Source organism: Peromyscus eremicus, chromosome 9 (assembly GCF_949786415.1).
Source record: "Peromyscus eremicus chromosome 9, PerEre_H2_v1, whole genome shotgun sequence".
Lineage (NCBI taxonomy): Eukaryota > Metazoa > Chordata > Mammalia > Rodentia > Cricetidae > Peromyscus > Peromyscus eremicus.
Window position 1 is genome coordinate 54499251 of NC_081425.1, and position 15028 is coordinate 54514278.

Sequence of the window (15028 nt, forward strand, 5' to 3'; positions counted from 1 at the left end):
TCTGATTGCTCATATGAAAGGCTGCCCCATCATGGTTGTAAAGAGATTAGTTTCTAAGGGCGTGTTCCCAAAGTGAGCTGCCATGGCCATCAATCAGACCATACAGAAGCCTCTCGTGTAAAGTTCAAACTTAGAATTGAGTCTGAATGTTCCCATTTCATGTCTGTCACTCCGTCCATTCTTCCTTCAGTACCAGAAAGACCTAGAATAACTGGACTGATTACAGACATAGTGGTAACTGGAGCAAAGACGAACTAGGAACCAGCTGTCTTAGAAATCATTTTCTTTCTTACCTGTGTAAATGAACCTGCCTGGGGCTCCTTTGCAGAACTGTTTGGATTTATAAGATAGTGTCACTTCCACAACTCCAGGGATGTGCCTGGGAGGGGTCTGTACTCTGATGGCATGAGGGGTTATAAGCTGAGAAGTGAAGAGACAAGGAAAGACAGTCACTAAACAAACCACCAAAGAGGCCGCTGCTTATGGCCTCATGTATTAGTTTGGCAATTGCCAAGCCCAGCTCATCACCCATACTTCTCTTTTGGTAATGTGCTTAGTTGGTTTTGCTGATTATAAATTGTAAGTCAAACACATCCAATTTAGAAAATTTGGAATTTACAGAACTATGCAAAGAAATTTAAAATTATATTTTATGCAGAGACAACCAATATTAAGATCTGGTGTGTTGCCCAGACATTTCAATGGCTGTGTGTCACAGAATTAGATTATACATATCCACTGTTACTCTGACTTTTTCCCACTCAGCATCATAGAATAAACATGCTCTTCTCTGGTATCATTAGAATTTTTTCCAAAACATAATTTTCAATGGTGGAAAGATACCTTAATTTTTTTCTCCATCACTCTCCTATGAGCCAATATTTAGACTAATTTTTTAACCATCTTATATAATACTGCAATGGGTATTTATCATTTTAAGGAATTCATTCCTCAAATGTTACGACTTCCATGTCTGGATGCCCTGGGTGTCTTGCTCATAGTAGGTACACAGACTGAGTGTTCATGGGACTGCTGCACTAGGAATTGCTAGTTCCCCAAGACCAAGAGAATCGTGGAGCCAAAGGAGACCATGGAAGCAAAGGGCTTCAACCTACCTCACTCCATACAAGCATGGTACCAAACACAACTTGGAGACCATCAAAGAAGTTGTCACCAATGATGATGACCATGGCTCCTCCTGTGGTCCAGCCCTCACTTGGGCTGATGGCTTTGATGCAGGGTGTAGCTGGAAGACGAAAAAGAACAAAATCAGCTCTGTGTCCTTTGTTGGTGATGTCTGGAGTTTGGGAAAGGTACTGTCCTGGAAAGCTGTTGGTCATTCCAAGAAGTTCAAGTTGAGCTGTGTTGATTTGCCATCCTTCCCTAATTGGATGTTGGTTTTAACCAGGTCATTAAAGCTTAATGAGTTGGCCATTATGTATGAAAGACTGAAACACTTAGCTAATTGTGCAAAGGGTGTTTTTAAAACTCTGTTGTTTTTGCCCATATTTTTATATGTTGATCACTCTAGAAAAGTGTAAAGCCCTTTTCTCTCCCCACCTCCTCTGCCCTACAATGTTAAGATTTACAAGGCTTGTTAACAGGCTGGGGAGAGAAGAAGGAAACAGGATCTATCGCAGTTGAAGGGTTTGCTCAACCCCACCTAGAGACAACCTCTACTCGCTCTCCCAACTCTGTGGAACGGAGTTTCCTCCCTTCCTGCATATGTTCAAGGCCCCTGGACTTTGCATCCCAACTGGAACCCAATACAGTGTTCTGGCCATAACTAAAGTCAATCCATCACTCCATTTCCAAAGCTGACAGGGTCAAAGGTGGAGGAGAACTTTGGCAGGACTCCAAAAACATGAGCCCCCCTTTGAACGGCCAGTCAATCACATCCAATCAGTCAAAAGCAACTCAGAGCTCTGAACTCTGGGATTTTCTTCTTCCCCTTCAGTGCCCACTGTGGGAGAATTAACACCACTCCAAATTCTTTACCGATTCAATCATTTTCTTTCAGTTCATTAATTCCTATTTAAAATGATATAAGATACATTTTAAGGGCTGAGTTGGGAAGAGGGCTGGTGGGCAACATCTAGAAAAGCATCAACATTAAAATCATAGCTGGATTTGACTCTTGTCTATATCATGAGGTTTTCTAACACCGGTAAGTGTGTGGGGAGGCAAAAAAAAAAGGGGGGGAGGAAGCAAATGAAATGGAATTCACTCAGGTTTGTCAGGTTGTCCATGGATATACTTTAATTTTTTGGACAACTTGAAATTTAACAGTTACCAGTATTTCTAATTAGTTTAATGCACTTGGAAAACTACCCAGAGCAGCCCATGATTTCTTCTTGTCCAAGCAAACAAAAATCAATTAGTGTCAGTTTCACTCCACACATTGTTTTGTTTTGCCCACAATCTGTTTAAGGGCACATCTGACACTTATTCATACACGTCTGGCACTGTACTGTTCCTGTTTAACTAAGATGTCATAGGCCTGCGATTGCCTGAAATACCAGCCTCGCTGAAAGAAAAACACAGATTGGAATGGAAGAGACAGAGAGGTGCAGGAACCTGAGTGCTGGCTGGGAGTGGAGTGGGGTGGACTGCAGTCAGCTGATGGTGCAGATTGAAGTCAGTGTTTACAGCAGCACAGGGGGGCCGGGATGTGGCTCAGGTGGTAGAGTGCTTGCTTAGCATACAAGAGGCCCCATGTTCGATCCCCAGGACCGCACATACTGAATGTGATGGTAGACGCCTGTAATTCCAGCACTAGGGAGGTAGAGGTAGGAAGATCAGGAGTTCAAGGGCATTTCTCAGCTAGATAGTGAGTTCTGGATCAGCCTGGGCTAGAGGCTTTATCTATAAACAAACAAACGATGGAAACTAGATCCAAGACACTTGATCCGCATTGGCTCCCAGCCCTACCTTCTGACGGGTCAAGCCGTCTCGCTCTCCTTCCGTGCTTAGAGTTGTTATGTACAAACATGTTGTCAGAAACAGCAAGCACATGTCCGTCCACATTTACTGTTGTTGACAACACAACCTGCATTTAAAGCAAAAAGGGGAGAGCTCGGTCAGTCTCACACCAGGCTGTCGACGTACCGGGAACCCTCGTGGAAGGCTTCCACAAGGCAAGGGGGAGACAGGACAGAATTTCGGAGTGGAACAAGAGGCAGCCGTTGGCCCACGGGTTTTCATTTTCATGTCTTTGAGTTCAAACTCTGTCTGTGCCATGACAAGAGAAATGAGCTTTCTGCCTGCTGATTCCAGGAACCTCATCACCAGCGGGACTGTCCTCCAGCCGAGGTCACAGGTGCAGACAGTGCAATGCAAGAGCTAAGCCAGCACCTCCATCAAGGAAGCTCACGTCTCCAAGCTTGGAAATGGGGATCCTGCGCCTCAGACGTGGTCATTGGAACACTGGCTGATCAGTAGTCTCCAGTGTCCCTGTGCATGAGTGAACAGTGATAAAGACTCTGTGAGAAGATAAGGTTCTCCAAGTGCAGTGTGGGAGATACTGGATGTTTAGTGTCTAACTGGAGGAAAGGGCAGGGGTGGGTGTGGAGTGATGAAGAGCAAGAACTTGGAGTGAAAACTGAATCGAAATCCCGGGCCACTTCTCCTAACGTAAACCTATGGACAGATCACTGAGCCTTTTCAAAAATCTCAGTTTTTCCTATCTAGGAAACACAAATAACACTGTCTGCCTTGCAGGACTGAATGAGATCAAATGAGTTGGTGCATGCAAAGCATTTGGCACAATGGGAAACAGGCCAAATTATAATGACTTGTGTCCCGTTCGCCTCCCTCCTGCCTCCATTTCCCAGTTACTGAGATGGATGGCATTATCCATTGCAATTCTGCCAGGGTCTAAACTCTGGAGAAGGTTCTAGAAAGGGAGATATTAGCACTAATAATCACAGCAACTGGAAGGCCTAGCCACACCACTGCTCTCAGAGGACTGCAGAATGGCAGCTAATACATATTGCAAGCCAGGCACAAATGCCATGGAATTTAATGCTAATATATATATATATATATATATATATATATATATATATATATATATATATATTATATATATCCTGCTACTTAGATTGTGAAAGAAGTTCGAAGGCAGAGCTGAGCAAAGAGGTGGAAGAAAGCATGCCTGGCCACACCTACCACCCTCGGACTTGACCCAGGAAGAAGAGTGTCCCGGATGGAACACTGCTTCTCAACTCATGTGGCTGTGCACAGCAGCTTTTCTGCGGCTCTTTGGAGAAAGAGACTTGTTATGTACATGCTCATGAATATGTATAGATCTTTCCAGGAAGGGCATTGAGTAATCTCATGAGCTGGGCTTCCGAATGACTCTTTCTGCCTATGGCCCCACTGCAATCTCTGGATAGCCCCGGTAATTGTCCTGCCACGCCTTCCCAACTTATTAAATGGCAGAGGAGGTCGGAGGAACCCGACCTTGCTTATATCTTAATATGAAATAATTCACTGCTACTTAAAAACGCTTTTTATTATGAAATAATTTCAAGCAAATAAAACGACAGACCAGCATAATAAAATTTGGGACCCCATCATTCAACTTCAAACCCTGTTCAAATGTTGCTGCTCTCGTCTATACCGTGGTCACCTCCCCATTCCGCATATCAGAAAAAACTAAAGTATTCAAGGTGTGAGGTAAAACTTCACTGCATAATCCATTCTCTTCTCATGAGATAGAATATTTTATCCCTTCAGAAAATGATTTCATATCACTTCCCAGTCAGGTATAATTCCAAGCAATAATCATCTCTCCCTATGTTTTCTTTTGCCCTGAACAGAATTTCAGGGACATGTGTGTGTGTGTGTGTGTGTGTGTGTGTGTGTGTGTGTGTGTGTGTGTGTATGTGTGTGTGTGCACACACATGTGTGTGTCTGCATATGCATGTGTGTGTGCACATGCACATGTGTGTTCCTTTGTATGTGAATGCATATGTAGGCCAGAGGTCAACCGTGGGTGGCGTTTCTCAAGTGATAGCCACCTCATCTTTTCTTCATCTTTCCCTGGTCTAGAGCTCAACAATTAGACGAGGCTAGCTCAACAGCACCCCTAGGGACCTTCCTTGTTACCACCTTCCCATTTCTGGAATTATAAGCACATGCCATTACATGTAGCTTCCTTAAAATGTAGCTTCAAACTCAGGTCCTTGTGCCTCCGGGCAAGCATTTTACTGACTGAGCTATCAGCCAACTGGATGGCTTTTAACATTTTGCAAGACTTATAATTTAATAGGTTTAAAAGAATCCCCAGGACCATGGCTCCACAAATCACTTCGTGTAGCCACCCTTTGTGGGCCTGATGTAGCCTATATGAAAATTTTACATGGATGTCAATGAGTTTCAATCATTCAACTCCACAGATAATCACTGAGCTCCAACTACACATCAGGAGTCATGACAGGCCCTGGGGACTCAGAGAACAAACTTAAAGGAAGCTTGGTTGTCATTCAGAAAATTATCGCCCATATAATTGCGCACAATTCAGGGATGCAGCCTGTCCAGCCTTAGGTCTGTTTTCAATTGTGTCTGTGTTAACATGTGAATGTCTGAGAAAAGTCTTCTAGATAGTTCATATCCAGTGGTGGCGACCGCAAAACAGACATCCACTACTCTTGGCCAAGTGCACCAGGCATGAGTGCTTTTCAGAGGGATTTCAGTGAGTGATTTCAAGACCATGCTCCAGTCAAAGAAAGAAATAGACTTCATTGTCACAGGATTAGGGAGTGTGGGGGTTAAAGAACATTGCCTATGTACATGCTACCTCTGAACATAGTAGGATGTGGGGGGGGGGAACATCAGGCCACCGTGTGCACAAAATATATCTTCAAACACAAAACAAGAATGAAAGAGAGAAGGCCGGGCGGTGGTGGCGCACGCCTTTAATCCCAGCACTCGGGAGGCAGAGCCAGGCGGATCTCTGTGAGTTCGAGGCCAGCCTGGGCTACCAAGTGAGTTCCAGGAAAGGCGCAAAGCTACACAGAGAAACCCTGTCTCGAAAAACCAAAAAAAAAAAAAAGAATGAAAGAGAGAGCTTCAGGCATCACTCCTGAACAAGCCAGCCTGTGAACAACAAGGGGAACCCCAGTCCCATCAAAGGATGACGCGGCTGTGAGGGCCAGTCACTCAGGAAGCGCTTGATTCATTCCACAAGCTTGTCACACTGTCCGTCCACACTCCTTGTGCATCCCTGCCACAAAATGTAGAGTTGTCTCTGGCCAGAAGATTTCATCATAGTCATTTTTGGGTGGAGTGAGACTCAGTTCCAAGTGAACATTTCCCAAATGATATACCCTGGTGGCTCACATGCACTTCATTATTTTCTATTAACAATGGAAATAAATTTTAATCTTTTGCTGGCTAGTGCTGGCCTCTCGTGACAGCAAGGGAATTAACCTGAATTATTTCAGTGTCTGCAAAATTTATTACAAGATTTTAAATTATGTCCAAATGTATGTGCGTATGTGTGTGCATGCACACACGTATGCATGAGTGTGTGTGTGTGTGTGTGTGTGTGTGTGTGTGAAGTTCTATTTTTCATATTAAAATATATTAGGCTGTGAGGTACCTAGGGAAGCTTGCCAATTAAGCTAAATTTGCAAAAATTAGGGGGTTTGATTCACAAATTCCACCACATGAAATCAGACGTGAGTTGTTGACCCTATCTATGGAAACCTGTGCCTAAACACTGGCTTTTACACATATTCTCTCTACTTCTTGAAGAATAAACTACATAATGGATGGGAAGATCCATTTGGTTCAGTCAAGGCTTCAGGTTTAACTTCCTTCTCTGTTCTCTGATGGATGATGACAACACTGATATTATTCCATTCCAAGGAGTAAGGGTTTCTACATGTTTTAAGACTAAAGGAAGTAGAATGTGCATTCCAACATCATCTCACTCCCAGGCCTTCCCCTTCCACAAGCCAACTTCTTTCCCCTAGTGAGTATTTCCTGGGTCATGAAGGCTGACCCTTTCCATCTGGAATCAATCAGTCAACCCCTGACAACTTCCTGAAACACCTCACTCCATTTCCTGTTCTCTCCCCCTCCTCGCTTTCCCCCCGGTTTGCTTCACTCTTCAAAACTGCAGGCCACAGCAGCTTAATGTTAGAGGGTCAGACACAGCTAGACTCCAAAACACTACACAAGGACACCTTTGACCTTCAAAAATCTTTACATCTTAGCTAAACAAATCAAGGTCAACATTTCTTACCATTACCTTGTTAACTATTTGTATGCGTCTTTCCCATTGACTCTTCTGGTCCTGCGACCATCCAGTCACTTGTTATTCCAAGATCATAAAGCCATCTGCTTTGAAAACAGCACTTTCAGTCTGGAGGAAACATGCCATGTGGAGGTCTCTCCAACCCCAAATCACCAGTGATATCACAACCATATGGACCAAGATTCCTTACAATAGGACTCCTATGCCTCATCCGCGTCTCTTGTCACCTAAACGTGACATCTCATCTTTTCTGAGGCTATTGCTCTCCTGGCACTGCCATTCGGCTGGCACAGCCCAAAAGAATGCCAATTAGGAATACAGATGTCCATAATTTGTGAGGGATGGACCCCGGTGTTTGCTGCTCATACTAGTGACAAGTTCCATTTATTTCTCTCTGGTGATGTGTCTGTATTTCAGCTCAAAGCACTCAGACCTGCACAGGTTCTTGTAGATGGTGGCCCTCCTCAGCCCAGGCACTTCAGTTCAACACACAAACAGTAAGCAATTCAGCCATCTCAAGACACACTCGAGCCAAAGTTCTAGGAAAGGGCAGGTGAGATTCACAGTGTAAGTAGACTTTCCCTTCTGCTATTCCTGATTTTATTTTGATTGTCATCTCTAATTTTTGGTGAGTCAGCCCAGGAAACAGATCTAGCAGACATGTGATTGTTGGGTCTCATTCTTCCTCACTTTAAAAAAAAAAAAGATTTATTTGTTTTATATTTGTGTGTTGTCTGCATGTATGTGTATGCACTACGTGCATGCTCAGTGCCCACAGAGGATGTCATGTCCCTTCAGATTGGAGTTACAGATGGTTGTGACCTGCCTTGTGGGTGCTAGGAACTGAATGCTGGTCCTCTACAAAGCAGCCAGTGCTCTTAACTACTGAGCCATCTCTCCAGCCCACTTTTTTTTTCTAAGACAAGGTCTCACTAACTAGCCCTGGATGACTTGGAACCCACTGCGTCCACCAGACTGGCCTCGAATCCACAGCTATTTGCTTGCCTCTGCCTCCACGTGGCTCTATTTTAAGTCACTTAATGATAAAGCAGTGTTAGCAGAGAAAGAGAGACACAAGTAAAATACTGGTGTGGTCCCTTAAAGAGAACAAGGACAGTTGTAAGAATAGAACCTATAAGTATTCAAGCAGCTTCTTACAAAGTAAGTACACATGGAAACCTATTGCCTTTTTCAAATTCTATTTTTTTCTCTTCTTATAACCCTTAAGATAGCCCCATGCTTCTCACCCTAATAATTTTTTTTTCAAGACAGGGTTTCTCTGTGTAGTTTTGGTGCCTGTCCTTGATTTCACTCTGTAGACCAGGCTGACCTCGAACTCACAGAGATCTGCCTGGCTCTGTCTCTTGAGTGCTGGGATTAAAGTTGAGCACCACTACCGCCTGGCGTTCACCCTAATAATTTATACCAAGCAGGAGCTGAGTTCTTTCCAGCTCATAAAAGGCCACTGTGAGAGCGACCCTTGGATGGCACACCCATTAACCTGCCTGCACAGTTAATTTTCCAATAGCAGAGTGGTTTCTTTGGTATCAAAATTAAACATGTAGCAAGTAGATGTCTAAACAGACTTATCCCCCAGGACCTTGGGTGATTTTTACACCTCATACCCACACTTTTGTAACTGACTCTATTTCTCCTTCTCAAAGTCCCGATGTATGATTTTGTTGATTAACGTTAAGTTGGAGGAATGGCCTAGTCCTCTCCTGTCACCCTTTCTCACCTCATGCCCAGGTGCTCCTCCGATGGAGCCTACATGAGGATGATAAAGAGAGGAGTCAGGAAGAAAAATGGGTGCGGAGACTAAGTGATTTGCTCTTTAGAACAGACAACAATCCCATTGTTTGTAGCCTGGGAGAGAGAGTAATGACTCTGGTTAGAATACTGCCCCCCCCGTCCCCGCCCCCCCCCCCCAATCTTTAAAGCGCTTGCTCTAAAATCACGCCAGATTCTGCTACTAGCCAGGCACCGGCTCCTGCCATTTCTGGGAGGGTCATACACCTCTCAGCTCAATGTGGGGCCTCAGCAAAGCAGTAACAGGAGGCATTTATAGCTCGCTCACTGCCGAGGCCTCTCTAGTACCCATACCTAGGAACAAGCGTACATGCAGTGGAATAAAATGGTCTCAAAAATTCCCGTTGTTCTGCCAAGTATGGGGAGGTGGGGGGACCTTTATGACATTTTACATCTGGAAATGGAATTAGATTCATGATGTGCTTTTCCCTTATTACTGTTCGGTTGCTCTATGTGTTATTTCAGCTTTCCCAAAGCACAACTGTATGTGGGGATTTTATATTCCACCTGTGGAAGGAGAAAAGAGACATGGAGACCGTTATAGTGAGAAAGAATCGGGGCAGACTCCTGGCCATGGGAGACAACCTAACCGGGAGTCCACGCTGTAAGGAAAAAATACGCATTGTGTTTTGAAGATGCCGGCTAATTCCCATCACTGACGAGGAGAGTCCAACGAGACATTTCTGCCTGAGCCCACATTAACGCTGCCCAGCCGAACAACAAACTATTTGGCTATCACAGTTTGTTTCTCCCTACCATCTTATTCTTGGCACACATGTTTTCAAACCAGAGTTAAAGCCTAGATTCTTCTTTGTTGGCTGCACTCCGGGGTCCCCCAAATTACCTTTAAATGCCTATCCCACAAACGTAGATTTTTTTTCATAAAAAAATAAATATTTAAGTATTCCCATGACTCTTAGAAAGAGGCTTTATTTTACATTCTCTATAGGTAAAGTTTCTGGACCGTGAAGTATCAAGCTCCAAACACGAGAACACAAAACTGGTTGCCATAGAGACAGACAAGAAGGATTCTGGGATTGTTCACGCCAAGAGCTGCAGCATCAATGACAAGATACTTCATAACTGACCAGACAGTGCTGTGTTTCAACTAGCCATTGAGGGTTTTATTTTATGGATATAAGTGTTCGCCTACACATATGTGTGTGGTGTGCACCATATGTATTCGGCCATCAAGTTTACATTGAGCTTCCCAGGCACTAAATGCTTCAGGCAGCCTACATGGAGGATGGAGCAGAATAAAGAAAAGACATTGCCAGAGACAGTCCCCGTGCAGCAATAGATATTTCCATGAAGATTTCTAAAGCTTGAGTTATACAAGTTTAGGTGACTGATATGATCGGCTTGTGTACGTATGTGTGCGCGCACCCATGCAGGTTTTGGCGGGCAGTGAGTTCATGTGCTGTCAGGGGGCTACCCCAGGTGCCTTCTGCTTTTTGAGACAGAGTCTCTCAGTGGTCTGGAACTTCACCAAATAAGCCAGTTAACTAGCAGTGAGCTTCCGGGGACCTGCTTGCCTCTGCCTCCCATGTCACCACTGATGGGGTGAGCAGCGTGCCCGGCTTTTTATTGAACTCTTGGAATAGGATACAGGTCCTCATGCTTGCAAGACAATTTCTTGACTAGCTGAGCTATCTCCCCAGCACTATTCTGACTTCAAAGTAAAACAAAACAGAAGCCCGGAGTCACCCTAAGCAAAGTCTTGTGCTCGCCAGTCTTCTGCTGCTGTGTTTTGCCAAGCGTGGCTTCAGAATAGAACTTGTCTTTACTTTTACATCATCAAATATTTTACTTCTTTTTTTAAGCTTACTAGAAATGTTTTAGGTCATGTTTTCTTTCAAAAAAAAAAAAATCCGGTTGGATACGTAGAGAAATAAAGAGGCAGAACTTTTTTTAGCCAGCTATTCATGACGTCCCTAGAGAGCCTATAGTCCATTCATCCGCTTCACAACTTTCAACTCCCTTCTTCTCGAAGGCCACAGACACTTGCCATGCCACCCTACCTCACCCTCCTCCATCAATCCCACTGCTTTTCCCCATCGAAACGGAATGCCAAGGAGGATGTTGTAGTCAAGGGCAGTATTTTACTAGCAAAAGTTTTGGGAGACCCGGGGGAGCCGTGTAACAGCATTTGATGCAGTTCTTTGTTTGACTCCACAATCCCCTCCCACCTCACTTTCTCCCAAAGGACTTCAGAAGTCACCTGCTGTCCATCAAACATCAGAAGCACACAGTCTTCTCCTCCTATGCAGTTTTAAAAGCCATGCACTCCTGTTGCAGAAGCAAGAAAGCTCTGTCTGGTCTGCGTGCCGGAAACTTCTGAATCTGATTGTACTAGAATGGGCACAGGGGTAGGATTGAGTGCCTAAGTTTTCATCCTCTGAGACATGTGAGCATTCAGAATTTGTTTTCATCTGTTTGAAGCCTGGCATATCCGTTCCTAAAACTTATTTATGCGACTATCCATTTGGACATCGGTCCCCTTTCTCCCCAAAAGAACTCAAAACGCCCAGCAGTGTGAGTTAGTCAAAATTGGCATCGCCCTGATTCTTGACCTCCTTTGAGATACTGAATGTCAAGAGGTGGGAAGCAAAGGCTGCTCAGGGCACTTCCCAACAAAAGCGTTACAAAGCAGGAAAGCCCCTCGGCCCCTCAGAGGTTTGCCCCAGCTCCAGAGAGATCCCTGCTGTCCCAGGGACTACCTGGCTTGCTTTATGACCAGATCATGGGCTCAGCTGCTGATCAGAGGGGCCCCAAGTCAAGTGGCTTTCATTATGTGTTTAGAACTGCGGCCTGGTAGCGCAGTGACTTCCAATGGGATGGGCTGTGACATCACCCGGCAGCTGGAGCGGCTCTCAGACCAAGAGGTTTTCACCGAAGAAACCTGCAGGCAGCTGGGCCTGTATTAAATTCGTCCCATTTGGAGTTAATTTAAACTCTCTTTTCCCTCTTCAACGGGTGTGAGAGAAACATTCAACATTTTTTATTTAAGGAAAATAGATGGTAGTGCCATTAAAAAGTTTTATATAAGAGCTAGGGGTTTAAAAAAAAATCATAAGGGGTTGTTGGATAGCTGTTGGCCCTGCTCCAAGACATGAGCAGCCGTGGCCTTTGCTCCTGCTTCATTCAGTCAAACAGACTAATGGTGAACACCCAGCTGTGTAGACGAGGTGCTTTTGTCAGAGAAGCTAATTTCCCCATCATTCTTGTGTGGTTGAGGCCCGCTGCAACGTAAACAGGAGGACCATCACATTATCCAGCGACTCCATGGCTGTCAGTCAGTCCTTACACTGGCAAATCTGTATGTCGGAGGTTCCGTTCTGCCCGGCACCATATATTTCTCACTTCGAAGTCTGACAGGCCTGCTATAGGCAAGCTCTTCCAAAGCATCAACCCCTCCCCCAAAGCCCCTGTAAATATCCTCGAGATCTCGACCTTATTTTGTATGAATAGATGCAATCCCAGAGCCAACGCAGCTCCTACATCTGTCCCCACCAAGCCTGTAAATAACTTTTCATATACTAGAAATGCACGTGTCCTTCTGTAGCTAGTTACATCTTCTCTCTCTCTCTCTCTCTCTCTCTCTCTCTCTCTCTCTCTCTCTCTCTCTCTCTTTCCAAGATAGGGTTTGTTTGTGTAGCTTTGATCATCCTAGAACTAATTAACTAACAGGCTGGCCTCAAACTCACAAAGACCCTCCTGCCTCTGCCTCCTGAATGCTGCAATTAAAGGCCTGAGCCACCACTGCCTGCCTACATCTTATCTCTTAAGGTCAGAGAGGATATGACTTCTGGATGGTTCTCTGCCCAGCATAAAGATACAAATTAAAATGGACATGACCCAGAGTATTTGCTGAGCTTATAAGGCTCAGAAACACACACACACACACACACACACACACACACACACACACACACGGTAAAATTTTTATTTTTGTTGTTGCTGTTCATTTATCTCATTAAGAGTCCGTTGGAACTAAAAACAAAGCATTTGGTGGAACTTGAAGGGACCGAATTGGGGGATAACTTGAAGACATCTGGAGTCCCTCTCTTGATCTTAATATTTACCCTATTATGAGTGGACTCTACATTTTGAGTTGGAGGTAGGACACATATCAAAGAGACCAACACCAGAATAGCTTAAAAGAGAAGCTGGTATTGCCCCTAGAGTGGAAGACACTCCAGCCCGCTATAGAAATGGGTACCCAATCTTGAGTGACAGATCTGCTGTTATTATTGGTAAGTTCTGTAAACTATTGGGAAGAACACCTTCACTTACTGTTGTTACACTCACTGACCACACAGCTGAGCTCCAACAGACACCACTAAGACAACTACACTGTGCAAGCCCCCTTCCCCACAAGACCACAGAGAAGTAGACCTGGGCTCTGGAAGCCACTCATGCATTCTACTTCCTGTATCCCACCGAAGGTGGAGATGGATTGTATTTGAATTGCCTGTGCTAGGTCTCTAACACCTGCCTGGGACTGTTTAGGAAAACATTAAATGTTCTCTGTGATATTTGTGGATGAATAACTGATTGAATGGCGGCATGTAGGTTTTCACTATGACCTGAAGTAGACACAGCCTGAATTTAATAACTGCCTATTCTCTATTCATATGGCAGAGAACCAAGGGATTGGGCTCATTCTGGCTTAGCTAACATTGGACATCGGTGTTCTGCCTTTCTTCGAGGGTCCCTGGAAACCCTAAGTTTTCTCTTCTCCACTTTTTTTCCTCTCTTAAAAATTTAGTGAATAACAGTGTGTTGAGCCCTACAGAGTGCCTGATATGTACAGGTGAGAAGCAGGAAACAACCAAAGCATACAAACTACATTCAAGCAGCATATGTTGGAAAGACAGAGACTAGTTTTCAAAAAATGTGGCAATGGTCAGAGGTTGTGGGAAATGGTGCTTTGGCCAAGGAAGCCATAACCCTGGAGAGTCAAAAAAAAAAAAAAATGCCCCAAGAAAGTGACATGCACATGTGGTCCTGAAGGATGAGGAATCAACAGTTAGAAGGCAGTGAAGGGTTCTTAGACAGAGAAGAGAGCATGTGAGAAGATGCCCAGATGGACGTGAAAGCAGCGGGATGTGTGTGTGAACAGTGGACAACAGGCAGGAGCTTCCTGAGGTGGCTGAAGTGGAAGATTTGTCTGAAGTAAAGATACTGAGGAGGGTCGCTTATCAGCCTTTCAGATCTGAGTTTTGTGTTGAGAGTTAGTAGATGTCCATGCAATGTTTTAATGGATCACTTGTCATTAGAGCTGAGAGGGGATTGGACTAGGAAAGAGAGGAGGGACCCATCACAGGAGAGAGAGATGGGTTTGCCAGACAAAAGAAGGAGCGACGTCTTACCAATGAAAGAGGAGGAAATGAATCAGGGGTATATGCTGAGCTCTGTTTGAACATACACTTATCAGTCGTTGATGAGAAGAAGCCCAGGACAGTTAAAACTTTATCTATAAACCCAAAGAGGGTGAAGTCTAGGGATGTGAAGTCAGAAGTCACCTGGGAACAGATGGCATTTGCAGGCAAGAGAATGGCTGGGAGATTGAGGCAGGCCTCCTGCAGACAGAGTGCTGTAATCATGGGCTAATTTACACTGAAGATGCTGCGTGGTACTAAATGGATTCCATTTCTTTAGATCAGGAGCCTGTGGAACTCTGAAAACTGTTCTGTGGAATCTCTGTACTATCAAGAACTTTATATAAAGGTAGTTTCATGTTAGCACAAAGGCTACAGCCTTTACCAGATTCTCAAAGGGATTGGAGACAAGAAAGGGTTAAGACCCATATATTTCCATAGATAATTGTCATCAATTAATTACATATCCTACAGTATTTAGGATTTGAACAGAACTGAAGAAGAGATGGGGTCAGTCACAGAAATATGTTTCATGTAATGATCTATTCTTAGTGGTTTGCGGAGGAAG

General features: G+C 44.4%; 1 protein-coding gene across 1 annotated transcript in view; it reads right to left on the reverse strand.

The window, feature by feature from the left end:
* Nucleotides 1–15028, reverse strand: part of Ebf2 (EBF transcription factor 2) — a 197871-nt gene that overhangs the window by 38550 nt on the left and 144293 nt on the right. Inside the window, exons 8-10 of the mRNA XM_059273420.1 lie at nucleotides 2932–3049; nucleotides 1116–1246; nucleotides 294–420 (exon numbers count right to left, since the gene is read on the reverse strand). Coding sequence (XP_059129403.1) covers nucleotides 294–420; nucleotides 1116–1246; nucleotides 2932–3049 — 376 coding nt within the window. The remainder of the gene's footprint in view (nucleotides 1–293; nucleotides 421–1115; nucleotides 1247–2931; nucleotides 3050–15028) is intronic.